The sequence below is a fragment of the Coturnix japonica genome, chromosome 4 (genome assembly GCF_054131305.1).
Source record: "Coturnix japonica strain WE chromosome 4, WE-NBRP24, whole genome shotgun sequence".
NCBI classification, from domain to species: Eukaryota; Metazoa; Chordata; class Aves; order Galliformes; family Phasianidae; genus Coturnix; species Coturnix japonica.
Genome location: NC_140666.1, coordinates 12,216,623 through 12,238,422, shown reverse-complemented (window position 1 = coordinate 12,238,422; position 21,800 = coordinate 12,216,623). Strand labels below are relative to the sequence as shown.

The 21,800-nt window shown below is 47.4% G+C and overlaps 1 protein-coding gene across 1 annotated transcript in view; it reads left to right on the top strand.

Annotated features, from left to right (window-relative positions):
• The window catches only part of GPC3 (glypican 3), a 110,817-nt gene that overhangs the window by 63,065 nt on the left and 25,952 nt on the right, over positions 1-21,800 (top strand). Inside the window, exons 5-6 of the mRNA XM_015860426.3 lie at positions 809-934; positions 8,244-8,364. Of these exons, the coding sequence (XP_015715912.1) occupies positions 809-934; positions 8,244-8,364 (247 nt within the window). The remainder of the gene's footprint in view (positions 1-808; positions 935-8,243; positions 8,365-21,800) is intronic.

Here is a 21,800-nt window from a genome sequence, read left to right as displayed (position 1 = left end):
CCCTGTGTAAGGGCTTTGGGTTCCCCAGTCAAACTCTTGTTTATTGGTATGGGTAGGGGAAGATGGGCCGCGGTAGGCTGGCAGACTGCGCTGCACTGGGCCAGGGGAGGGCTCGAGTTCCCCCTGCTTATACTTCCACCTCCGCCTGCAAAACCTAGCACAGGGCTTTCCCTTGTTTCGTCTGCCCCCAGCTGGCAGCCGGGAGCTTCGGCTGGAGAGGACACCTCGAGCCCATAGGAACCTCAGCAAATCCCTGCTCCGGGAGGGATAAATATACTGGAGTGCAGCCAGGAGGTCATGAGGCCAAGTCTGACCTCCTCTAGTTCCCTGCTGCTCATATTCCTACGCTCTGTGCAACATTTACCTAATCAGACTTGCTGTTATTTCCCAGTGACAGCTGTTGAGCGCCCCCAAGTTGCCTCTTCCATTGCAAGGTGCAAGGACTTAAGCCTCAAAGACCACTGCATCCCATGCCCTATTTCTGGCTGCTGTCAGAGCCCTGTGGTTGACCCATGCCCTGGCCCCTCTGGACCTTTGCTGGAAGGGGTCTGCCTGGGCTGAGCTGAGGTCCTGCTGCATCCCCTCTATTGAGACAGTTCTGCCCTGAAAAGCACAGATCCCTTGACTGAATATCAGTGATGTATGATGCTTCTTGAGGTCACAGAGAAGACTGATGCTTTGTGGTCTGTTTGTACCCTGCTGTCCTCTTGTTGTGTTTGGCTGTGTTGACTGCCTTTGCTGGTTAAACGCCGTCAACCCCATATTTTCTTCTTGTGATTGAGAACCAATTCTTTCCCCTTTCTTCCAGAGAACTGATTATGAAGCTGAAGTCTCACAGTGATTTTTACAGCAGCTTGTCTGAGTACATCTGCAACCACAGCTCTGCAGTTCAGAACGACACCGTTTGCTGGAATGGGCAAGAAGTCGTGGAGAGGTGAATCATTTCTTCCTTACCTTTCCCCAGCACTTCTCATCATTTTTTTATCCAGATCAGGACACTGCTTATTGCCTTAAGAAACCTTTGGCAGAACTGACATCTGCTCGTGTTACAGCTCAGGTCGATGTGCAAAGCATGGAGGGGAGAAGTGGTCATGTGCCGCCCCCCACTGAGCTCCCTGTGCTCTGCTGTGAAATCCCTGTGGCCACAGGCAGGTTTTGTTGCAGTGAGACAGAGAGAGGGAAGGAGCAGCAGCTCAGCAGAGCCACGTACAAGGGCTGTGGAGTGGGTACATGGAGGGGCATGTGCAGGCTGCGCTTACTGTGATGGTGGTAGCAGAGAAGACAAGAGTGGGATTAACAGCATAAAATGGAGGGGGGAGGAGGGGAAGGTTAATAAAAATGGAGCATTTTTTTTTGAAAAAAATGTCTCTTAGGAATGTAAATGTGGAAATAAAACTTGGAATTGTTTTTTTATTATTATTATTACATTTATATCTCCTTTAATAACCCTAATTTGCAAAGCATCTTTTGCTGTTAAGTCATTTGCATAAGGGAAGAAATAGAAGTAAAATCAGGAAGCTGTGGGTTGCTGAGATATTAATTATAACTTCTTGATTCGGTAACCTCCGGTGGTGATTAGCCTGCACTTGCAATACTGGCCTGAAACACTGAAGGGATCAAAATAGCATCAAAATGTATTTTTAAAAGAATTATTTGAGCATCTGAGATTGTGACCTTAGCCAATGGTACTGCTTCATGTGGAGCTGAGGCTGCCAAAACGGAGTGCTGCGGGTGCTTGGGGCTTCCTGGCTGGGGATCCCATTCAGGGAATCTGAGAGCATTCCTGAAAATCAGGTGCATTCCAGGTAACCCCAACCACCAGTGTGTTTATTCAGCCTTTTCCCCCAGAGGGAGCCAAGCAGCTGTTTGCTGCGTAGAAATGATTTTGCAAGCTACTCCGAGAACACTGTGATATGCCTGAATTTCTGGTGTGGCTGCAGCTGTTCTGTTGGGCTGATGTGGAACTGCTGGGCCTCATTCAGAGTCCAGCTTGCTGCTTTTCATGAGGAACGTTGTGCTTTTTGGATCCTTGGTTTCAGTTTCAGGCTGTTGAGATGATAGTTTGTTCTGTGTGTGTTACTGCTCTCACAAAGGGGTTGGAATTTCTGGGGTATGTGTGTGACATAAGAGCCCTCTGGGTGCCTGGGACAGCATAGGGATGGATGGGTGTGTGCTGTGCTATTGTATGTGGTGCTTTGCAGATGATGGACAAAGCTGGTTGAGCATTGTTGTGTCACTGAGCTCAGTGAGGTATGCATGGACCCACTGGGGCTTTGCTGGTGCTCTTGTAGGGCTTGTGGCCATTTACCTCTCACATCCTTGATGTAGTTCCTAAGTGTTAATGAGTTTAGAGAGAAACCATGGGCCAGACATGCTCAGTGCCTTTTTGCTGCGTCCCATTTCCCATGCTAAGCCCTGAACCACCCTGTTTCCTCCTTGCCCTTATCTCCCTCTGCCCTAATGGAGCACAGCATGTGCCTTTAGGACTCCGGGTGCAATGTGCTCTGTTGATGGCTCAGCACCACTCACCTTGCTTTCTGTATTTTAGCTTTTAAGTGATGCCTCCCAGATTTTCTTTTATGTTATTTTACTTTGTGGACCTTTGTCCGTCTAATTTACTTCTCCTGGTTGGCCAACTTAATAGCAGGAATTGTCCTCCTTCGTGGGTTATTAGCATGTTAACTTTCCCTTTTGGGGTTTTAAGATGTGATGCCTTGGCCTGTCAGAAGGAATACCTTGACAGCTGTATGAGGACAACAGATTCCCCTGCTCATGCCCTGAGCAGTGCCTGTGTTCTTGCTGTGTTGAACAGAAGCCAAAATGGAAAGGAAAGAGAAAAGGCAACGAGCTGCTGTTTTTCAAACTTTTCAGTGTATAAAAAACATCCCGTGCTGTGATTCCCACAGCTGATGGTCCAGTTGGATAATTAGCTCATGTAAAGCCTTCAACTTAAGCCAAGTGGGTGTTGAGATATTGAACTCATCTCAGTTTCTCTGGGAGTTTGAATCTCGGAGGTGATTTGAGCCTTATATATAGCACTGGGTTTTTACAGCATTTAATACTAAAAGCCTATTAAATTCTAGATTCTCAGAGTTCAATAATCTGCTTACGCTGGTATATTCCTTCCAAGCTGTTCAGAACAGAATGACAGCAACATGTGCCCGCTGCAGAACTTGTAAGTGCTTTAAGTATTACTGTTAGATATTACCATTTCCAAATTGCTTCAGACAAACTCGTGCGTTAATCTAAATCACCCGCATAACTCTTGTTCTCCTTATTCCAATTCCAAATTAATATATTTTTAGCACCTTGCCAGATCCTCTTCTTCAAGCTAGGAGTCTCAGATTTCCCTGTTTTTGCCAGCGTGCTGTGGTTTGTTTTAATCATACGAATCATAAACAATGAAAGCACAATTGGAAGCAAGGGAGAAAAATGAGATTCTGTAATTGGAACAAAGGAAATTCCATGCCAGCAATAACCCTTTAGCTTATGAAGGGTTTGGTTATTTCTGGCAGCACCGCAAAATATCTGATACAATGGAGTCCCCAAAGAGGGAGGCTGTATAACTTTTCAAGCACATAAAACACAGCTTTGTAGCAAATGTAAGCTATAATGAAAGGATAGTAGGCAAATTCAGTGGGTTATTGAGTGGCCATAATTGTTTCCAGAGTATTTCAGAAATGAAGACCATGAATCTTCCTATATTAAGCCTGCTGCTTGGTCTCAGGTTTAACCAATCCTTCCAGAATCTATTTGTCTTGAACTGTACTGAACTGATGTAAGGATGGAGGGAGGCTTCGGGCTGTCCTTTTACACTTCAAATCTCCCGTTGTTTGGCAATGAATAATGCAGTATTTGCTGTTCTTACCTGAGACTTCACGTTTTAATAAAAGCTAACATCTGCAGCACGCTTACCGCCTGCAGTGCAGCGTATCGAGTGGGTTGGAAGAGGCAACGCTGTTCTTTGGCAGGGAACTAATGCAGCAAAACCTCAGAGGGTTCTCACGGCAGTGAGACTGGGCTGAGAGGAAGGTGGAATTTGGAAACCCACCAGAAGATGTCTCTCTGATTTAGGTCTGAGTGCTCCCCACTGAGAGAGCTGTACCCTTCTGGTTGCTTTTGAAGAAACTTGCTCAGAGCGACTGGTGGTGTAAATTGGCTGTGACTTCTGGTATTTGCCCTTTTGAGGACTCCTGCCCTCCAAAGAAGCAAGATTTGGCCATTGAGCTGGGGCCCTGTTTTGTAGTATCTGGTAGATCTGGTAGAGTAAGAGCCTGCAAAGGATGCTTGCTAGTAAATTGTGCAGTTGCATTTGAGAAAGCACTGTGCAAGTGGAAGGCAAGCAGAAATTGTTACTTGGATTAAAAAAAAGCTTACTTTTCTGTTTCTAAAAGGTGTAATTCTTTGTTTGGCTTAGAAGATTACTTTCTCTAAATCATACGTCAGGCTTTGCAGTAACTCATCTCTAATCCTAGCATGGCCAAGAAGGATGAACGCACATATTACTTTTATTGCCATAAATTTAAATTACGTTTGTCATCTTGTCTACCTTGTTCTGAAATGAAAGCACAGGAAGAGTTGTGCTTAGATTGGAATAACCAAACATTCAGAGAAATTTGTGGGTGGTGGGGAAGAATGGAGGAAATCCCTTAATGTGACTTCACTCTTTGGCGCTTATATATGGGGGGTGAGAAGGAGAACAAAGGGTCTGTTGCTGTGCTGTCCCTACAGAAGACTTGAGCTCATCAGTGTTTTCATCAGGTGGTTGTCATTTAAGTTGTTTTTAGCAAGGGCTACATGACATTTGTCTTTGGAGAGTACTGTGACCCCAGCAAGAGCCCATCCCCAGGGAACATGGGCAAGCAGCTGCTGCTGACTGACATTGAGGCACATCAAAAAGCAGAGTACTTTGAGCTTTGCTTATGAAGTGGAAGCCCAACCATGCTCATATTGCAACACTGATATCCCTTCAGTGCAGGGCTACTATGACCATTGGGTGGACTTTGCTCTCCGGTGCTGTTGTCCCCATGGCAGAGGTGTGTATGATGGGGCTGGTAGAGCTGCACAAGCAGAAGGGGCTGTGCTTTTGGCATATGTTAAAAGTGGCTCAGGATAGCTCAGATCTCTTTTTTTCCTTAATTGTGGCTGGGGAATGCTGGATGAAGTGATCCCACAGGGGAGCTATGTGCTAGGAGACCCTCATCCTCCAGCCCAGTGGGGTCTCCAAATGCATCTCCCTGTCCTGTTAAGGTCCTTGGGGGCCCAACTGCTTGGCCCAGGCTGCAAAGAGAGATGCCAGCTGCCCTTTGTGGCATTTCAGGAATGCTTGTCCCTCTCTGAAACTGCATCTCAGGGTCCTTAAGCCTTGGTCTGGCAGCATCCTGCATGCCTGAATGCATGGCAGCCTGCACCTCTCTCCTACAAGCTTGGTATCTTGCTGTAGCTGCCTTCCTCCCTTATACATGACCTCACATAGGTGTAGAAATCCTTTCTGGCAATGCTGCCTGAATTTCAGAAGGGCTTGCACCCACTCAAAACCGAGCTATTGAGTTTCTTCGTGTAAAGCTTCTTAGGAGAGAGATTGTAATAATTCAGGTATGCACCAAACAGCGGCTCAGTTCTGCTCTTACTAAAACCTGTGGGAGATTTATCCAGCTAGTTAAATCACTTAAACCACAGGAGATTTTTCCACTTTAAAGTGTTTCTAAATTCAGTTCACAGCAATGTGAAAAACAGTAATTCTTTTGGCACTGACACAGCCCTGCGTAGTACAGATGATTGTGTTCAGCCACCAGATGCGTTCCTCAGGTTGGCACAGTGGCACGGAGTGACTATGAGACAAATAAGGAGCAGGTTGAGTGGTTCGCTGCTTCCAGTGTTTTGTTCCCCTGCAGGGGGTTAAATGCACTTCTGCGGAGCAAGGCTGCTCTGTGCTTGCGGCAGCGCTGGCTTCCCACGAGATGGAGCTCAGAGCACGCGGTCCCAACTGGCTTTTGGCCGGGGGCTGTGAGCTCAGCCTGGAAGAAACCTCGGACCGAGTGGGGAAATGCCTTCCTGAGCTGGCAGCTGTTATGTCTTGGGTGTATCTGTACTTAGTACTTGCCCCGGTGTGAGGGGAGTGCTTGGTGCGGCAGGATGCTGATGGGGATGCTGAGCGCTGAGCAGGTAACTCCTGCTTAGGAAAAGCCTTGGTTGGTGGGGAAATCAACTTCAGCGCTGTGGTTTTAAATGATGGGAATGTTTCAGCCTGGAGAAGAGAATTTGTTGGGGAGACCCAGTAGCAGCCTGTCTAAAGGGGACAGACTTTGCAGCAGGGTGTGTTGTGATAGGACAAGAGGAAATGATTTCAAACTAAAAGAGGGAAGATATAGATTGGATATTGGAAGGTTTTATTTTTTTTCCAATAAAGGCAGCGAGGCACTGGCACAGGTTGCCCAGGGTGGTGCTCCATTCCTGCAGACAGCCAAGGTCAGGCTGGATGGGCTCTGAGCACTGATGGATCTGTGGGTGTCTCTGTTCATTGCAAGGGGATTGGACTAGGTGGCCTTTACGGGTTCCTTCCAACTCAAACAACTCCGTGACTCTATCATTCTTTTTCATACTGAGGACAGATTCCTGCTCCACGAGTGTAAATCCAGAGTTGGCTTCATGTCCCTAGATGTCAAAGTCTTAATCTCTCATTGCTAATTTGGAGGTTAAGTGTAGCCAACCTCTTGTGCATCTCCAAAACCCTCTGTGCACCCCAACAGCTGTTATGGATGATGATCTGTGTGCCTACTGCTTTCTCCCCCAGACAGAGCACCCTCACAGAGCTGGTCCCACCATCCCTCCCATCTCCATCCCCTCATTCAAATCACTGTCTGTTATCTCCCTGGCAGAGTGGGGTGAAGTGCCTATGTGTGCACATGGGATAGGAGCTGGCAGATGGAAACAGTCACCATAGTGGTTGGAAGCTGGGTACGGATGCAACAAACAGGAGATGAGGCATAAAAATACTCCTCAGGTTTACCCACAGCATCGGGAAAACAGACATACAGTAAGGCAGACTGTGCTTGGTGTTATCTTGGCAATCTTGCTTTCGTAGGCTGCGCTGGGTTCTGGCAGCGTGTGCTTGGGCTGTCAGCTCTGGGAGATGATGAGGGCTTGTTTTGTGTTTGTACAGTGCCGGGGCCATAACTGGGGCTGCAGGGAATGCAAACAACCCATGGCTCAGGAAGGCAACAGTGTGCTGCAGTGAGTGGTCCCAGCCTCTTACTGAGCTCCTGGAGCCCAGGCTGAGGTCAGTGCAGGTGTGCTTGCCTCACGTCCCAAGTGTCACAAGCTGTTACCCCAGTACCTGGAGTGCTTTTCTGCAAAGAAAGGCATGCTCTGATTCCTGTGATTTCAATTTGTTTGCTAATTGCTGATGAAAAAGCTGAGAGCTGGCTTGGCCATGCTGCTCTGCAGAGCATCCCTGCAACCTGCCAGGGGAGGCTGCACCTGGGGGTCTCCCAGCTGCTCTCAATCTGCTTCCCGTGTGCTTTACTGGCATACATCATGCCTATGTAAATCCAGGATACTGTGTGGTGCAGAGCCCAGCACTGCACCAAGTCAGGTTACGTTCTGCCTAAGCAGTTACTTTGATCCTCAAGGCTGAATCTCATCAAAGACTGAAATCAGTTTTGTTTGACAACACCTATTTTCCATTAGCGATGTTGACAGCATTAATTATATTCTGATGCTTTAATTCTTTATTATTGAAATCACACATCAGCGATAGTCATTATTTTGCAAGGGGTTGATGTTATGCTAATCAGCTTGCAGCTAACTGGGTCATCCCACTCATTTTTTTTGGCTGTGGGCACACTACCACTCTTGTACTGGAGTCTCTGTGGTCTGCCAAGACTTATTTTAAACAAACATGAGCAAGCCAGAATTTCTCAGCCAGCTCTCTTAGGACTCTTGGGTGCAAGCTATGTGATAATATTTATCCCTTTTGTATATTGTTTAATGTCTTCCTTGGTTACTAATGGACTGGAAAGGAGTTCATTGTCCTCAAGTGATGCAAGTACATCATCTTGCTTCTTTGCAAGGGCAGAACAGATATTTATGGGAAACTTCTGCTTTTTTCTATGTCATTATTAACTGTTTTATTCTCTCCCTTTTTGAAGGGACTGGTACTTAGTTTTGTTTGTACTGATCTCTGAAGATCTCTTCTGTGTTAGCCCATTGGATCACGGTCTCCTTTGTTCTCGCCCCTGCAGGTACAGTCCCCAAATCCCAAGGAATGGAGCAAAAGCTCAGCCTGGCAACCACGAGGGGAAGATGAAAGGTCCTGAGCCAGTGATCAGCCAGATCATTGACAAGCTGAAACACATCAACCAGGTTTGTTGCAGGCCTGCCAGCAGGGATGGCTCCAGAGTGGGTGGTTTCCAAATCAGTCTGACTTCCCCTATGCTGTCTTTGGGCTCAGCCAAACAACCCCAGGCAGCTCTGGGTGCAGAGCTGGTGCCACTTTAGCCCCACTTGTTGGCAGCACATGTGGCAGATCCTCCTTCAAGCCCTTGGGCTAAATAGGAGCATTTCAGATCAGCCTGTGCCTAGGTGCTGGTTGCATCCCTGTGCTGCACCTCTGCTGGGTGTTCACCCCTGGCACAGTGCGAGATGGTGCTGTTGTGGTGTCCCTGAGCATATGGTGCTGGTGCACATCAATGTGGCACGTGCCCAATGTCAACTCTGTTTGAAGTCCCCTTTTGCTTTGCAGACAGAGAGGGTCACTTTCTTCTTTGCTATATGTCCTTGCGAGTCCTTTCCTTGTCACTGCAGGAACAAACGACCATTAAATAGGGACGTGGCAGAGCTGGGTGAGATCCTTTCTGCCATGCTGGGAGCTTCCTTCCCACGGTCTCAGACCTGGTGTCGTTGCAGAGAGACAAGCAGTATCTTGTCTCTACCCATTATGCCAGCCCAGGTGAAGTCTGTGAACAAGCCCCACTGCTGCCAAGGGGTTAGGGGGCAGCTCTGCACTGTGTTCAAGTGATGAAGGCTGAGAGCTCTGTAGAGGAAACCACCTTCCACACAGTGCAGCTGCTGCGGGGAGAGAGTTTAACATCCCAAAGCTCTCCTGCAGCACTGCCTGGAGCCAGCCCTGCCTTCACCATGAGCTAGACTGGGATCTGGCTCTGCAGCCTGCATCACTGTGTTACTCTCAGAGGGGATCCTACAGGCTGACAGCTTGGACCTCTGCACTCTCTGATAGCAGCCAGGCAAACACTTGGGTAGTAATGGTGTCTTCCAACACGACTGAGATGCTTTTGGCAGTGGCAGCTTCCTGGGGTTCAGCCCAGCTACACCGGGGCCGGTGGGTTGGGAGGGCTGAGCTGCCTGAAGTTGCTGGCATAGCGACTTTTCTGCTAACCTCTGCTTTCCTGCTCCCATGGCTGCTGGGGACTGTTGTGACAGCAGCTCATGCTCGGAGCCCTGCAATGCCAGCACGCCTCGTTAGCTGCTGCCTGGGAGTGGGGTGCTTGGGGTCCTCGGCACACAGTGATGGCAATGCAGCCATGCTGCCTTCATGTGTGGAGCTGTGCCATCTGCCAAGAGCACTTAATAATTAAGGGAAGGGGGGGAGGCGAAAATAGCATAATCAGCTCCCTAGTAAATGGGGTAGAGGGCAGGCTTCAACCTGCAGGTGATAATGATATTTTGCCGTTCGCAGTGAGAAAGTCGCACTGAACAAAACATGGTTATTAGTGTACTTGAAACTGCTGACATAAAGTAGTTGTGAAATGCTGGCTGCCAGATTAGGTCAAGTTAGGTCTTTGCTGAGCAGTTCAGGCTGCCAAGGAGCTGAGATTTGTGGAACAAGAGACCCTGGGTAAATAGAGCTCGGCTGGGTACAGCTGTGTGCAGCCCTGTCCTATGAAAAACAGGGGTAAGTGGGTGAACATGGGCAGCTCCTGGGCTCTTACGGGATTTTCTCTTGTTTGTTCTCCTGTAGTATCAGGTTGGAAAGTTGTAGTGTTGTGGGAAGCGGGTGAATCGTTTTGCTTTGAGCAGCAGAAGTTGTAAGCGTTTGAAGAAATCCCCTTGGAAAGCTGTGTTTGAGAGAGAGGGAGAATGAAATAGGGAGAAAATGGAAAGTGGTTTGTGAAAATTGTTTATAAGCATAGCTATTGGTACTGAGGATTGATGGTAAGTGACTTATCCTGGTGAAGTATCATGGAATCAAAGAATTGGAGTTGGAAAGAACCCATAAGGCTCACGCAGTGGATGTTACTTAAATTTGGGATTTTGGGTGTCAGAGCTCACCATCACACTTATTTTCTTGGCCTACTGAAGTTTTGTGATCTCCTTCACATCTGGAACACATCTTGAAAACCAAAGAAGTACGAAATGTGGAAGGAGCAGCTCTGGATGAATTACAGTTGTTTTTCAGGTGTTGGCTCCGGATCTGGGAAGCAGTGTGGGCTCCCGGGGTGGGGAGGGCTGAGAAATGGTGCACTGACCCAACACGAAGGGCGGTGGTTTCTGAGGGTTTTCAAACATCTGGAGCCTCGAAGAGAAAAGAGCATTCATAGTGCTCAGAGCTCTATCCTGGATTCCTGTATGATTGTGGGTATGTTATGGGACAGTTACATTTTAATGGAATCCTCTTCATTTTTTGTGTTGGAGGTGCAGTTCCTGAGTCCATGTAGGTGGACACCGGAGCCATGCCAGTTGGTGCAGTTCTGGTTAACTTCAGCCTGCGCACATCATTGAAATAACACGCATGTTTTCAGTGGGGCACCAACTGGAGATGGGTGAGCTTGTTTGGCGAACATGTTGCTTGAGGAAGTCCTTAGTTCACATTTCCTCAAACGGAATCTGGTTGAGTGTGGGCAGACAGCAGAAATTCTCTTCAGACTTCTCCAGTTTGAAATGAGTGTTGTTGGTGCACCAGAATCAAATGCACAGAGACTGAAAAGAATGCAGAAAAGTGAGCCCGGAGAGAAAAGGAAGTCAACAAGTTCTCCATCTTGCATTAGCGTGGTCTGAGCACCTTTTATCACACTAAAATGAAGAGTGAATGAAGTACGGCCATCTGAGCCATGTGTTGTCTCAGGTCAGTTCCTTCTTGGATGAGTCACGTTTGGTGCCCACTCATCACACTGTAACTCCAGACCATTTCTGTCATTTCTGTTTGGTTTGAATGTGAGATTGTGGGTGGTGCTACTTTTTTTTTTTTTTTTTTTTTTTTTTTTTGCACATTGGTGGGTGAGATAGTTTATTATGGCTGCGTTGGATGTGAGGATTTCTTTTCAGTTCTGTCAGAGGTCTACCAAGTTGTGATTTGAGTTATTTTTGCTCTGTGCCCACAGGCACGAATGGCCCATCCATAAATATTAGCGTTGTTATCTCAGCTGGGAGGCCAAGGGTCACCTTCAGGAAAATGAGTTGGAATCAGTTCCTAACTTTTATTTCCCAGAGCGAATGGGGTCTGTTTCTGTCTAGAAGGGTTTTCACTCATCCCACACGTGAGAATATATTGAAGTGGAAAGGTTATTCATTGTTAGCATGAGGTCTTGCTCCATTTTTTTTTGTGACTTGGTAGCATCCCTAGGCGAAAAGCAATGTGCAAATGAGTTATTTCCTTTATTCACTCAGTTTTCTCCCCACCGTGGGGATGGGCTGACAGATGGGAACTTGGTTTGAGCTTTAACTTACCTGCAAAACAGCATGGTGAGCTGGGGCAGTGGCTGTTCCTGTTCTGCAGGTGGGAAGATGGAGCAGTGACATCTCATACGAAGTCTGGGGCAGAGCAGCATCTCTCAAAGTTTAAGCTTCTGCCCATTTCTGATCTCTCCCTGTGCTTGTATGAATCCTGTTGTTTATCACAGGACCATCTCTAGGAGGAAGAGCGCAGTTTTAGAAGAGAATGGGGGGAAAGAAATTCCCTAAAAATGAAGAATAAAACCCATAAAAGGAAAATTAAGTGAGAGAGATGTGCCTTTACAAGACTGAAGGGCCTGTAAATGTATTGTACGTTTCCAGACACTGGAGTTAAGGGCTCATTTAGAATATTTCAGATATACTGGAGTCTGACAGTTCTTTGGTTTCCACATCAAACAATCTGTAATTTATTGCCCCGTATAGGGACTGTGTTTTTATCATATTGCAAATTCTCTAGCCAGAAATCTAACTACCACATAAGCCCTTGAAAAAAAAAAAAAAATACCCTTTGGGGATCGGAATCCAGGCAGTGTGTTTTCACAGACCCTGAGAAACCAACTTTGATTTATCTCCTTGGCAATAAGGGGAGCGCAGGGTTTCGTAGAGCGTTACGGCTGGGCAGGATCCCGCTGCCTCTCCACATCCATGGCTCAGCCCTGCAGTGGGAGCCGTGTGAACAGACCCTGTGCTGCTCTTCGTGGGCTTTACAGGAGGATGAGAGCAACATTTCCAAGTTTTATGAGGCCGTAAAGCACGGAGCTCTAGATGGAGGGGAAGGAAAAAGAAAAGTGGGCGAAGAGGGGTGAATGGCTGAAGACAGAATATACTTAGTTTGCAAAAGCATGTGCCAGAGGTTAAATAGCTGCGTTTGAAGCTGGTTTGATCCACCAGTATATCTGATATTTGTTTGTGGGTTTAATGGCCTGTTTCTCGGAGGCCTGGCTGCTGGGAGAGGGCACGGCAGAGGTCACCCAGAAGTTAATTTGGAAGGAGGCCAAAAGGCCGCAACTTGATTGAATCAAATGTAAACAAAACAGGCCTGGGAACAGCACGGTACGTCCGAGGGATGGGGATAGGGGTGGCAGAGGGTCAGATCTGGTCCCCGCATGGGGAGACCCACACATGGGCTGTTATGGGGCAGGAGATGGCTGTCCTCCCAGGGAGGTGACAGGGGCTTGGGAACAGCCTTGTGGGTGCTGTCTCTGGTGGCTCAAAGCGGGGAAGTCCATTGGGTGTGTGGTGGTAGACTGATGAGCTTTTGAGGCTGTATTTCTCCTTCACATTTGGCTGAATCATGGCTCTCTGTGTCCTGCCAGGCTCAGTGAGCTTCATTGCTCCCACCCTCTTTCAATTCCCTGGCCAGATGAGGCAGTGTAATGATTAGAAGAATGCACAAGCTCCCATATTGCTGAATGAAGTGATGCACGGTGCTTGTCTCTTGAAAACACACCATTTAACCTGCACCAAAAACAAGTCACTTTAGGCTAATTTTCCACTTTTAAACTAAAAAAGTTAACGCTACGATATCTGAAGTATATGTGTAATATAATTTATCAAGTCCTCAAAAGAAAAGTTAATAAACACAATAATTGCTTGGACACGCCTTTTGTTCAACATTATTAAACAGTTTGTAACAATTAAAATATTAAAACCACATGTTGTTGAAAGCAACCAGACGTTGCAATTATTTTTTACTGAGGCCATTAAACAAGACGACAGAAGATTTTTATTTTAATGATAAACGCATTTTGGAGTGGATCAGCTAATTCCTCCTTTACTGCACAAAATACTGCAAAGCTCCACCAAGTCTAGGCCTGGTATTTAAGGAGCAAAAGCGCTGTCCTCTCGAGCTGTGCCTCCACTCTTGTTAACGCACCGCTGTAAATGCTCTCTTTGGAAGCAGCAAGTAGAGGATTTTGTAAATCAGGGGAAGGGTGACCCTCTGGGAGCAGAACATAATTAAATTGGAACGTATCTTATTGTTTGGTGGCGTTTTAAATCCAAAACCATTCTTCCCTTCCTTGCTTTCAGCACGCCAGCTATCACATGTCAGGGGCGTATCTGCAAACATCCCCGCGTTATCGGCGTGGTTGTGGGAACGCTGTACCCGCAGGTCACCCTCAGTGGGTTTTCCTTAACAGCCTGAGATTAATTGAGCTCGGTGTGTTTGTGCGGGTGGTTTTAAACAGATGGCGACTGGCTAACATGTAATCTGGGCTGCGTCTGCTGGAGTTCCTTGCCGGTTTTGCATGTGGTCTTGCATGAGATGGAGAAGCGTAACGAGTACACTGTTGAGCACCACGCTTTTACTTCTTGTGGCAGTTAAATACGCTGAGGAATGCAAGGTATTTCCCGTTTTAAGTAAGGAAAGGGAGGTAAATAGCTGTGTTTCTGGCAGTGCTTGGTGACGCTGGGACCTGGTGGTGCTGAGCATCTCCTGGCTGCCACTGACCCGTTGCTTTTATCAGAGGTGGTGGCAGAAATCCCGTCACTATGCAGGGAACCAATTTTTGGAGGAAATATCTGAAAAAAGAAAGCCTCAGCTGTACCTTCTTTTTGTTAGTGCCACTTTCCTATCCAGTGGTCATTAATAGTGTTCCACCTCTTACCAGTGTCAGATGACTGTGCAGCTTGGCAGTGACCAGGAGCAGCCAACCCTTCCCGTGCAGTGACACTCTGCTCCTGGCTTTTCTCAGCAGGACCAGGAAGCTGAGGTGGCTGAGCTTTGGTCAGGGTTTTGGGTTGCTTCCACACCACTTTGTTGTTCAGACTGTTTACGTAACGTAAATAGCATTTTATTGCTCTCCTTCCCCGAAATTCCCTGGTTGCTGCAGTCTTATGCAAGGAGAGGGATTCAGCTTTGCCCTTGTGGCTCCAGCCCCGGGGGGACCGTGTGAGGAGGCAGGTGCCTGGTGTGTGTCCTCTGAACAATGCGGTGGAAATCAGCTGGGAAAAACATACCTTTGAGAAGGGATTTATTTTCTTTTGTGTCCAAAACAAGCAGCTGATACACAGCAGTGCTGTAATACAAACACCAGATATCCTGTACCAGCACCGGGGTTTATCCTGTTGTGGAGGAAACAAACCTGGAGGAATCATTGTGCAGCAAGATGCAGTGGATCTGTTGATAAGAAATTAATGCTCAATTAATGTTATCGTGTGCCTCGTTAACTGTATCGAGTACCACCATGTGCTGTGGCTCAGGCTGAGAAGTAGGATCAGTAGGTGGGTCCAAGGTGGGTGTCTTCCCTGTGCCCTATGCATGGGACAGCAGCATCCCTGGTTCTGCCAAAAGGCTTCTCTGGTACGGCTCTTATTTGGGGGCATTTCTCCCCAAAATTTGGCTTAACAGCAAGAGTTTAAAATGTGGTCCAGACTGAAGTCATGGGAGTTAATTTTCATCTTCGTGAGCAGGTGTGGAAGTTCAGACTGTTCACCCCTGGTCTCCTTGGCCACAGAGCAAATCTGATCACTTTTGTTTTTTAGAAAAAGACTTGCTAACAAAAACAGTGCTTTTAATTCCAACTTGATGGTGCACAACTTTACAGCAACAAGAGCAGCAATGTTGGATCTGCTGTGGGGCAGCATTGTCCTGCTGTCCTCCTGCCCCAGCCTTCAGGAGGCTTTGCTGGGAGCTGCCCTGGGCTGTGCATGTGTCATGTAGCACAACTTTCTCTCTCCCAGGAGCTCTCCCTGTGCTCTGCCCCATGTCCATGGAGCAACTGGTTTCTGCACAGCCCTGAGAGCCAACCATGCCACTGTCAGAAAGCGAACGATACTTTATATGCTTTAAGGGATGAATAATTTGTCATCTTGCTCCTTTTGTTGCACCTGCTGATGAAGCAGCTGCTGGTAATTAGGCAGGCCTGGTGCTGGCACTGTGCTCCCCTCCTCAATGGGGCTGCTGTAACCTGTGTGTGTCACTACACCTGTAACTAACCCTCATTCTCAAGAGGGCTCTGTCAGTTAACGCTGATGCTCGTTAAACTTCTTAGCTTGCTTTTGACACGTAACTAACTGCAAAGGCCAGGTGATATTTTAGTGCTCTTGCTGTTGTACCGTGCGCTACAAAGGATGGCCTTTGCAGCACATAAAACTCAAGAGCAAACACAGGAGGTTGGATTGCAGTGATATTTATTGCTTATGGCCTTGGCTGGTTGTATTGTGAGGGAACTATATTAAACGGAAGAAAATGTGCCTGGCTGTTCTTCCTGGGGACACGTGTAAGGAGATGCTGCCTGGTGGAGCGCTGTCAGTGGGAGGAACTGGGGACAGCTGGCTGCAGGTGGGTGTCCTGTAACCAAGGGCTGTCACGATGGGCAGGAAATGACTTTGTATTCTTGGCAGGACCCATAGAGTGCCTCCTGCCTGTGAGCGTGGAAGGAGCCAGTTGACCTTTTTGGGCAGCGCATCACTCCTAAATGTGGAGGGTGAGATCTGGGGAGGTGAGTATCAGGGCTTCCTCTGCCAGTGTCGGGTCTCTCTGGGGGAGGATATAAAGTGACCAGAGTTGAGCCTAATTTAGCTGGTGAGCTGTGACAGCTGGTGGCTGTGTGTTTGGTGGGGGAAGAAGCACCCCAAGGCATCTCCCTAGATGCTGAGCCTTGAGGGTTATGTTTTTGATAGAAAATAATGGTGATGATTTGCACCCTGATGTTTCAACAGTGTTCATGTTGGACCTCATCTTATTCATAGGCCTGTCCTAGGAGGCACTCTTAATGCTTGAAAAGTTGTGTCCTCAAAATTAGATTTTCTCCTCTGACTCTCAGCAAGCAGCAGCCATGTTCTGAGTGCAAAGGAGAGCGATGACCTTGCCCAGAAGCCAGCCCAGCCATCAGCCATTAATTAGGGACCAAGGAGGCTGGAAAGACCCCATTCCCGGGATTACTTTTGGTCTGGTTTGTCTCAGTTGAGTGCCTGTTTAATGTGAAGTACATAAATACTTGTGGCAGTGGTGCTGGGGGCCCCGGGCTCCCCGTTCCAGCTGGGTGCCTTCCTCAGCACTGCCAGCATTGTGTCCCTGTTCTGCCTCCACGAGGGGCTGGGGGATGGAATGGTGCTGCTGGAGGGAGCCCACAGCTCCCAGGTGCTCAGCCAGGCACCACCTGCCCCCGTGTACCCTCGGGTGGGCAGGCTGGCTGCTCTCTCTTCCATTGCTGATGAGATCAGGGATGTTTGCTATGAAGTTTTCCTCCTGCTGCAGGGATTAAATCTCTGCTGAGATCAACAGCTCTGTAATTAACCTTGCATTGGGGTTGTCTCATCAGGCAGTAGGTGACTGCCACATTGGGTGGTTGTAAAGCTCTGTGGGACTAACAGTGGACTATCTGAAATTATTTTCTGGCCTTTGGGACAAAACAAGTGTGAAAGTGAGGCTAAAGAGAGCAATGCCTTGTGGGCAGCAGCACCCTCAGGGTGGCACTGTGGGGTTAGGGGTGCATGCTCTGGCAGCAGGTCAGTGCTATGTACAGAAATATGAGATCTGGGGAGTCCCTCTCTGCTGGGAGCTCCTAGGGAGAAGGGGATGCTGCTGGGAAAGAGGTTTATTTGCAGAGTGGCAGAATGAAAACAGGGGGGGATAACTCCTTCCGGCACAGCTCCAGGCTCACCAATTCCTACCTGTTTGCTCACAGGCAGCCCCGACAGACATTGCTGACAGCTGGCGAGTGGCTATATGTGCTGGAGCCTGAGCCAAAAGGAAATCTCCCAGCTGTGTCACTGTGGGTTGGACCAGGGGTGGGAGAGGGTGGTGGAGACCCCTCCAAAAATATTACTAATGGGGCTTAGAGTGTGTTGGTGGTACAGCACCTGTCTGTCCTTCCGTGTGCTGTGGTGTGGGATTACGTTGCACTGAAGCCGTGATGTGTGCATGGTCGAGAGGCAAAAGTACCATGCTCCTAAGCTAGGCATGTGCATCTGCCTTGTGTTTTTAGTACCCATCCCTTAAACTGAATATAGCATCCTGACCCAAACACCCACTGGCTGAGGGCACTTTCCCTTTGTCCATCTCTGCCTTGGCACTGGAATGGGAGGATGGGGATGAGGTGGTTGGTAGCTCCATCTCTACTTGTTCTCTTGTTCCTTGTGCTCCTGCCTTTAGAATCAGTCTCTGGATGCTACCATTCTTCTGGTATCATAAATATCCCAAGTTGGAAAGGACCCATAAGGATTGTCAAGTGCAGCTCCTTGTTGCTGCTTGCTGTCTGGTGTTTTATCTTCTGGTGATGTGTGCTTTATGCTTTCCTGGATGCCTTTTGGATGGCACAGCAGGGCTATGCTCAAACACAACCAAACAAAATATGGAAAATATGGCTAACAGTAATAGGTCCTGGCCTGTGTAGGTTCCCACACCTCTCCTTTGCTCAGCTGCCAACCCCCTGAGGGGTGGCTGCTTGGCACGGAGAGAAATGGGTCCATGTCCTTCTGTCTAGTGATGCTGAGCAGAGGAGAAGGAGATGGAAAGGCAAATGGCACAACTGGCTCCTGTGTTGAGCACCAGAAGCTCTCACCATACCTGCAATGGGGCATGAGGTGCTTTGGCTTAAGTGATGCCAAATCTCCAGCAGTTATATGTCCTGTGGCAGAAACTGAGGAAATGGTGCAGGTCAGCCAGAAAAAGTTCAGAGCAGCTGCAGTGGAACTTTTGCACAAAAAGTTGTGTTTCTACTTTAGCTTTAGAGACTTGGTAGCTTGTAGGAGCCCGATCCTGGCAGGAAAAGATCCAGACAGACTCCTGGAAGGTGATGAAACATTACCTCCCTAATGCAACAGTGTGTTGGAGTTAATGATTGATTTTGGAGTCTGAAGGAGACCTCTGTTTAATGGAAGCGGGCAGAGGTGTGTAGGAAAGGATGATGAAGTACCAGTGGTAATGTGCAATGAAATGCAAAGGAGAAGGAGCTGCTCCTCATCTCCAAAAGAGCAGCATCTGCAGCACTGGCCCTGATGTGGCCACAGGACTGGGCAGGGATGGACCCTGCTCAGCCCTGCACTGTTCTGCTCCTTCCTACTGATGCCATAAATAGCTGTGAGGTGGAAGGGGAAGGAACTGCCTACAAGGTGAATGAGCTGATCGTAAAGCCCAAGTAATCTTTTTCCCTCATGCCCTGTGATGGATGAGCATTTGTTTGGGTTGGGGAAGTAATACTTTCTGTACTAGGGAAAGCAGTCCCTCTGCCCATCCTGGTGCCAGTAGGGTTTAACCTCCACGTCCACAGGCACATCCTACCCCAGACATAAGCCAGCAGTCACCAAACTGCAGCGATTCATAGTGGCTTGGCAGCTATTTCTGCTGCCGACAGAGATTTACTGTCCAGTGTGGACTCATTTAAATTACTGCCAACATTTAGGGGTCTTTATCTGTCTTGCTTTACCCATAGGGATGTTGTCAGATTTGATAGCTAATCTGGAGTTAAGCTGATGATCCATAACATAGGGCCACCCTTTGGCCAGTAACTCACTTCTGTCACTGGCATTTTCAGGCTATCAAGAGTAACCAGAAAAACTGCTTTATGGCAGCTGAGAGCATCTCCTTGGAGTCTGCACAGCAGTACAGGGGGCTCTGCTATGCCAGTGGCACAAGGTGGGCGCAGCAGAGGTTTCCTCCTATTCCAGGAAACAGCATTTTGAGGGAAATAAAGTAAAACACTTCTTGTTTTCGGTCAAAGAGCGTGATGTAGAATGAGCCCTCCTTTCCCTGTTACGCTGCCTGGGGCTTGGTCTGCTGACTATAGCTTCAGCAGTGTACAAATACGAAATGGTTTGAAGCAGGCAGTGTGGGGACGTGCAGAATTTGCTTTCTGGGCAGCTGATAAAACAGCTGACGTGCCCAACTCATTGTTTTTCTAAGCACTGAAAATGACTTTTCCAGGTCCAAAGCCTGCTTCCCCATTATTAATGTTTGATTAGCAATTGCTCCTTGTGCTGAGCTTGAAACAGGAGTACAATTAGGAGCAGGTTTCTCCTCTGCCACGTCTGCATGGCTAAGATGGGCCACAATGGACCCTTCTGTCTGGGGCTGATGCAGTCAGCAGGGCGGTGGTATCTGTGCATGCACACGTGCACTCACTCTTACAAGACAGACCCTGCTGTTCACATGTATTTTTAAGGTTTTAAATTCCCTTATTTGTAATGGCATTTGGTACTCTGTGCCAGGGAACACTGGGTATCTCCGTAATGTGTGTTGCATTTTGTTGCTGCCCAAGATGGAAAAAGCTCTTCAGAGCTCAGAAAGAAGCAAGTAAAATTGATGCTGGTGATGCTGTATTGAGTTCTGGCTTGTGCTTGCTTCTGTGTCGCCAAGGCCTTCTGCCCACAGAGAAGATGAAAAGGAATGGAGATGGGAAATGGGAAGGTGGCGAGGAGGGCATCATTGAATTCCATGGTGAGGGTTGGTTAAATAATAAGAGAAGTATTCGCTAATAAAAGATAATTTTTTCCGTGCTATTTCTAGGGCTAATAAGCAAAGGAAGTGGAGAGAATTGATTCTCCTTGTTGCATGCTTGTGTATGATCAGGCCACAAAACTCAAAACACATGAGTTTTCAAATAGTCCTCAACTTCAGGCTTTTAAAATGGGTTCCTTGCGTTGGTTCTCGCTGGTGATCAGATAATGACCTTCGTAAGCAAAACAACTCCAGCTGTATTTCATAATGGGAATATACTTCTGTACATTGTAATGAGCTGTTAACAGGGAACAGTATCGTGTGAAAATCTGCACGTTTCCCATGATGCTGCCCTGATTTAAAAGCCACCCATAAATTAGTCAGTGTTGCGAATTTAAAGGTCAGGATTGGCTACAAGATCTATTTTTCTCCCCTTAGACAATGTTTTCAGCAGGCTGGAATTTAAAATAGAAAAACCTGACCTGCTGGGACTTGTAAGAGTTGGGTGGAACGTGTGGTGGCCTTTGTGTTGGGTATCTGAAAGTGAGGAGAATGAACAGCTTTGCTCCTCCAAGCTCCTTACCAAACCTCCATTAGGATGGCATCCAATGTTCTGCTCACAGCTCTTGAGCTGAGCGTCTGCGAGGTGCCTAGCAGAACAAGAGGTTGGTTGGCCATGCTGGTTTGGTTCATGACGTGAAGCGTTGTGTGGCTCAGCGCCCAGAGAGTTTCTGCTGTGAAGGTCTTTGGATGTGAATGCTTGATTTCTAAATGTATATTGCAATTCTGAATATTATTTTAGCTGCAAGATCAGTCTCCATCCTCTCCAGCTTCTTAGGTTTGATCATATTCCAGAGGCTTACTACAAACACGCAAAGAATTTCAGCAAAACTCAGTGGAACACTTTTATTAAATTCTTTCAGTCATGCAAGCTAAATTAAATGACAGCTCTGTCCACCGAAAGATTACAAATATCAATCAGACTTCTCCCCTAAACTCACGAAGGAATTAAATGTTTTTCTAAAAGTCTTCTATTCCCCTTAATAATCAGTTTGGCTGTTCTCTTTGCTTTTACATATTTTTGAAGTCTGTTGAAAGGGATGATTTCTGCCCTAAAGGAGCACAGTGCTTGTATCTCATGGCCGATATTTCATCTGAATTTGTGGACACAATTCTGGTATTGCTCAAATTGATATTTGCAATACTGCGAGCATAGTTTCCAAGATGAGAAAACGACTGTTGAACTGCAGTCCAAAGAACACAACGTTGATTTCTTTTTGGAGACGGGAGATTAATGATAAAAAGTACGTTGCAGCCTTCCTTGTTTAGGTTGAAAGTGGAAAAACAAGGCCAGGTGGCTCAGGGGGCTGCTGGGATGGGGAGCTCTGAGTGAAGTGGTTGTTAAGCACGAGGAGTTATAAAGATTTCAACATACTGTCGCCCGTCCAACTCCAGCTGAGTCATTACCCCACGTTGCTGCATCTGTTTGTGTCTGGTCACTGCGTGGTTATGAATAATGGTATAAATCACGCTGGGACACCCTGGGGAGCTTTCCTTGCAGAAATGCTCGGCACGCTCTTCTGATCTTGCTTGTTGTTTTTTTTTTTTAGGGGGCGGGGGGGGGGAGATCACAGGACAAACTGAGGAACAAATATTTGTGCCAGTGTCCACGTGTCTGGGGTTAGGGTAGGATGTGAGAGCAATGATTTTTGGACACAAATCCAGC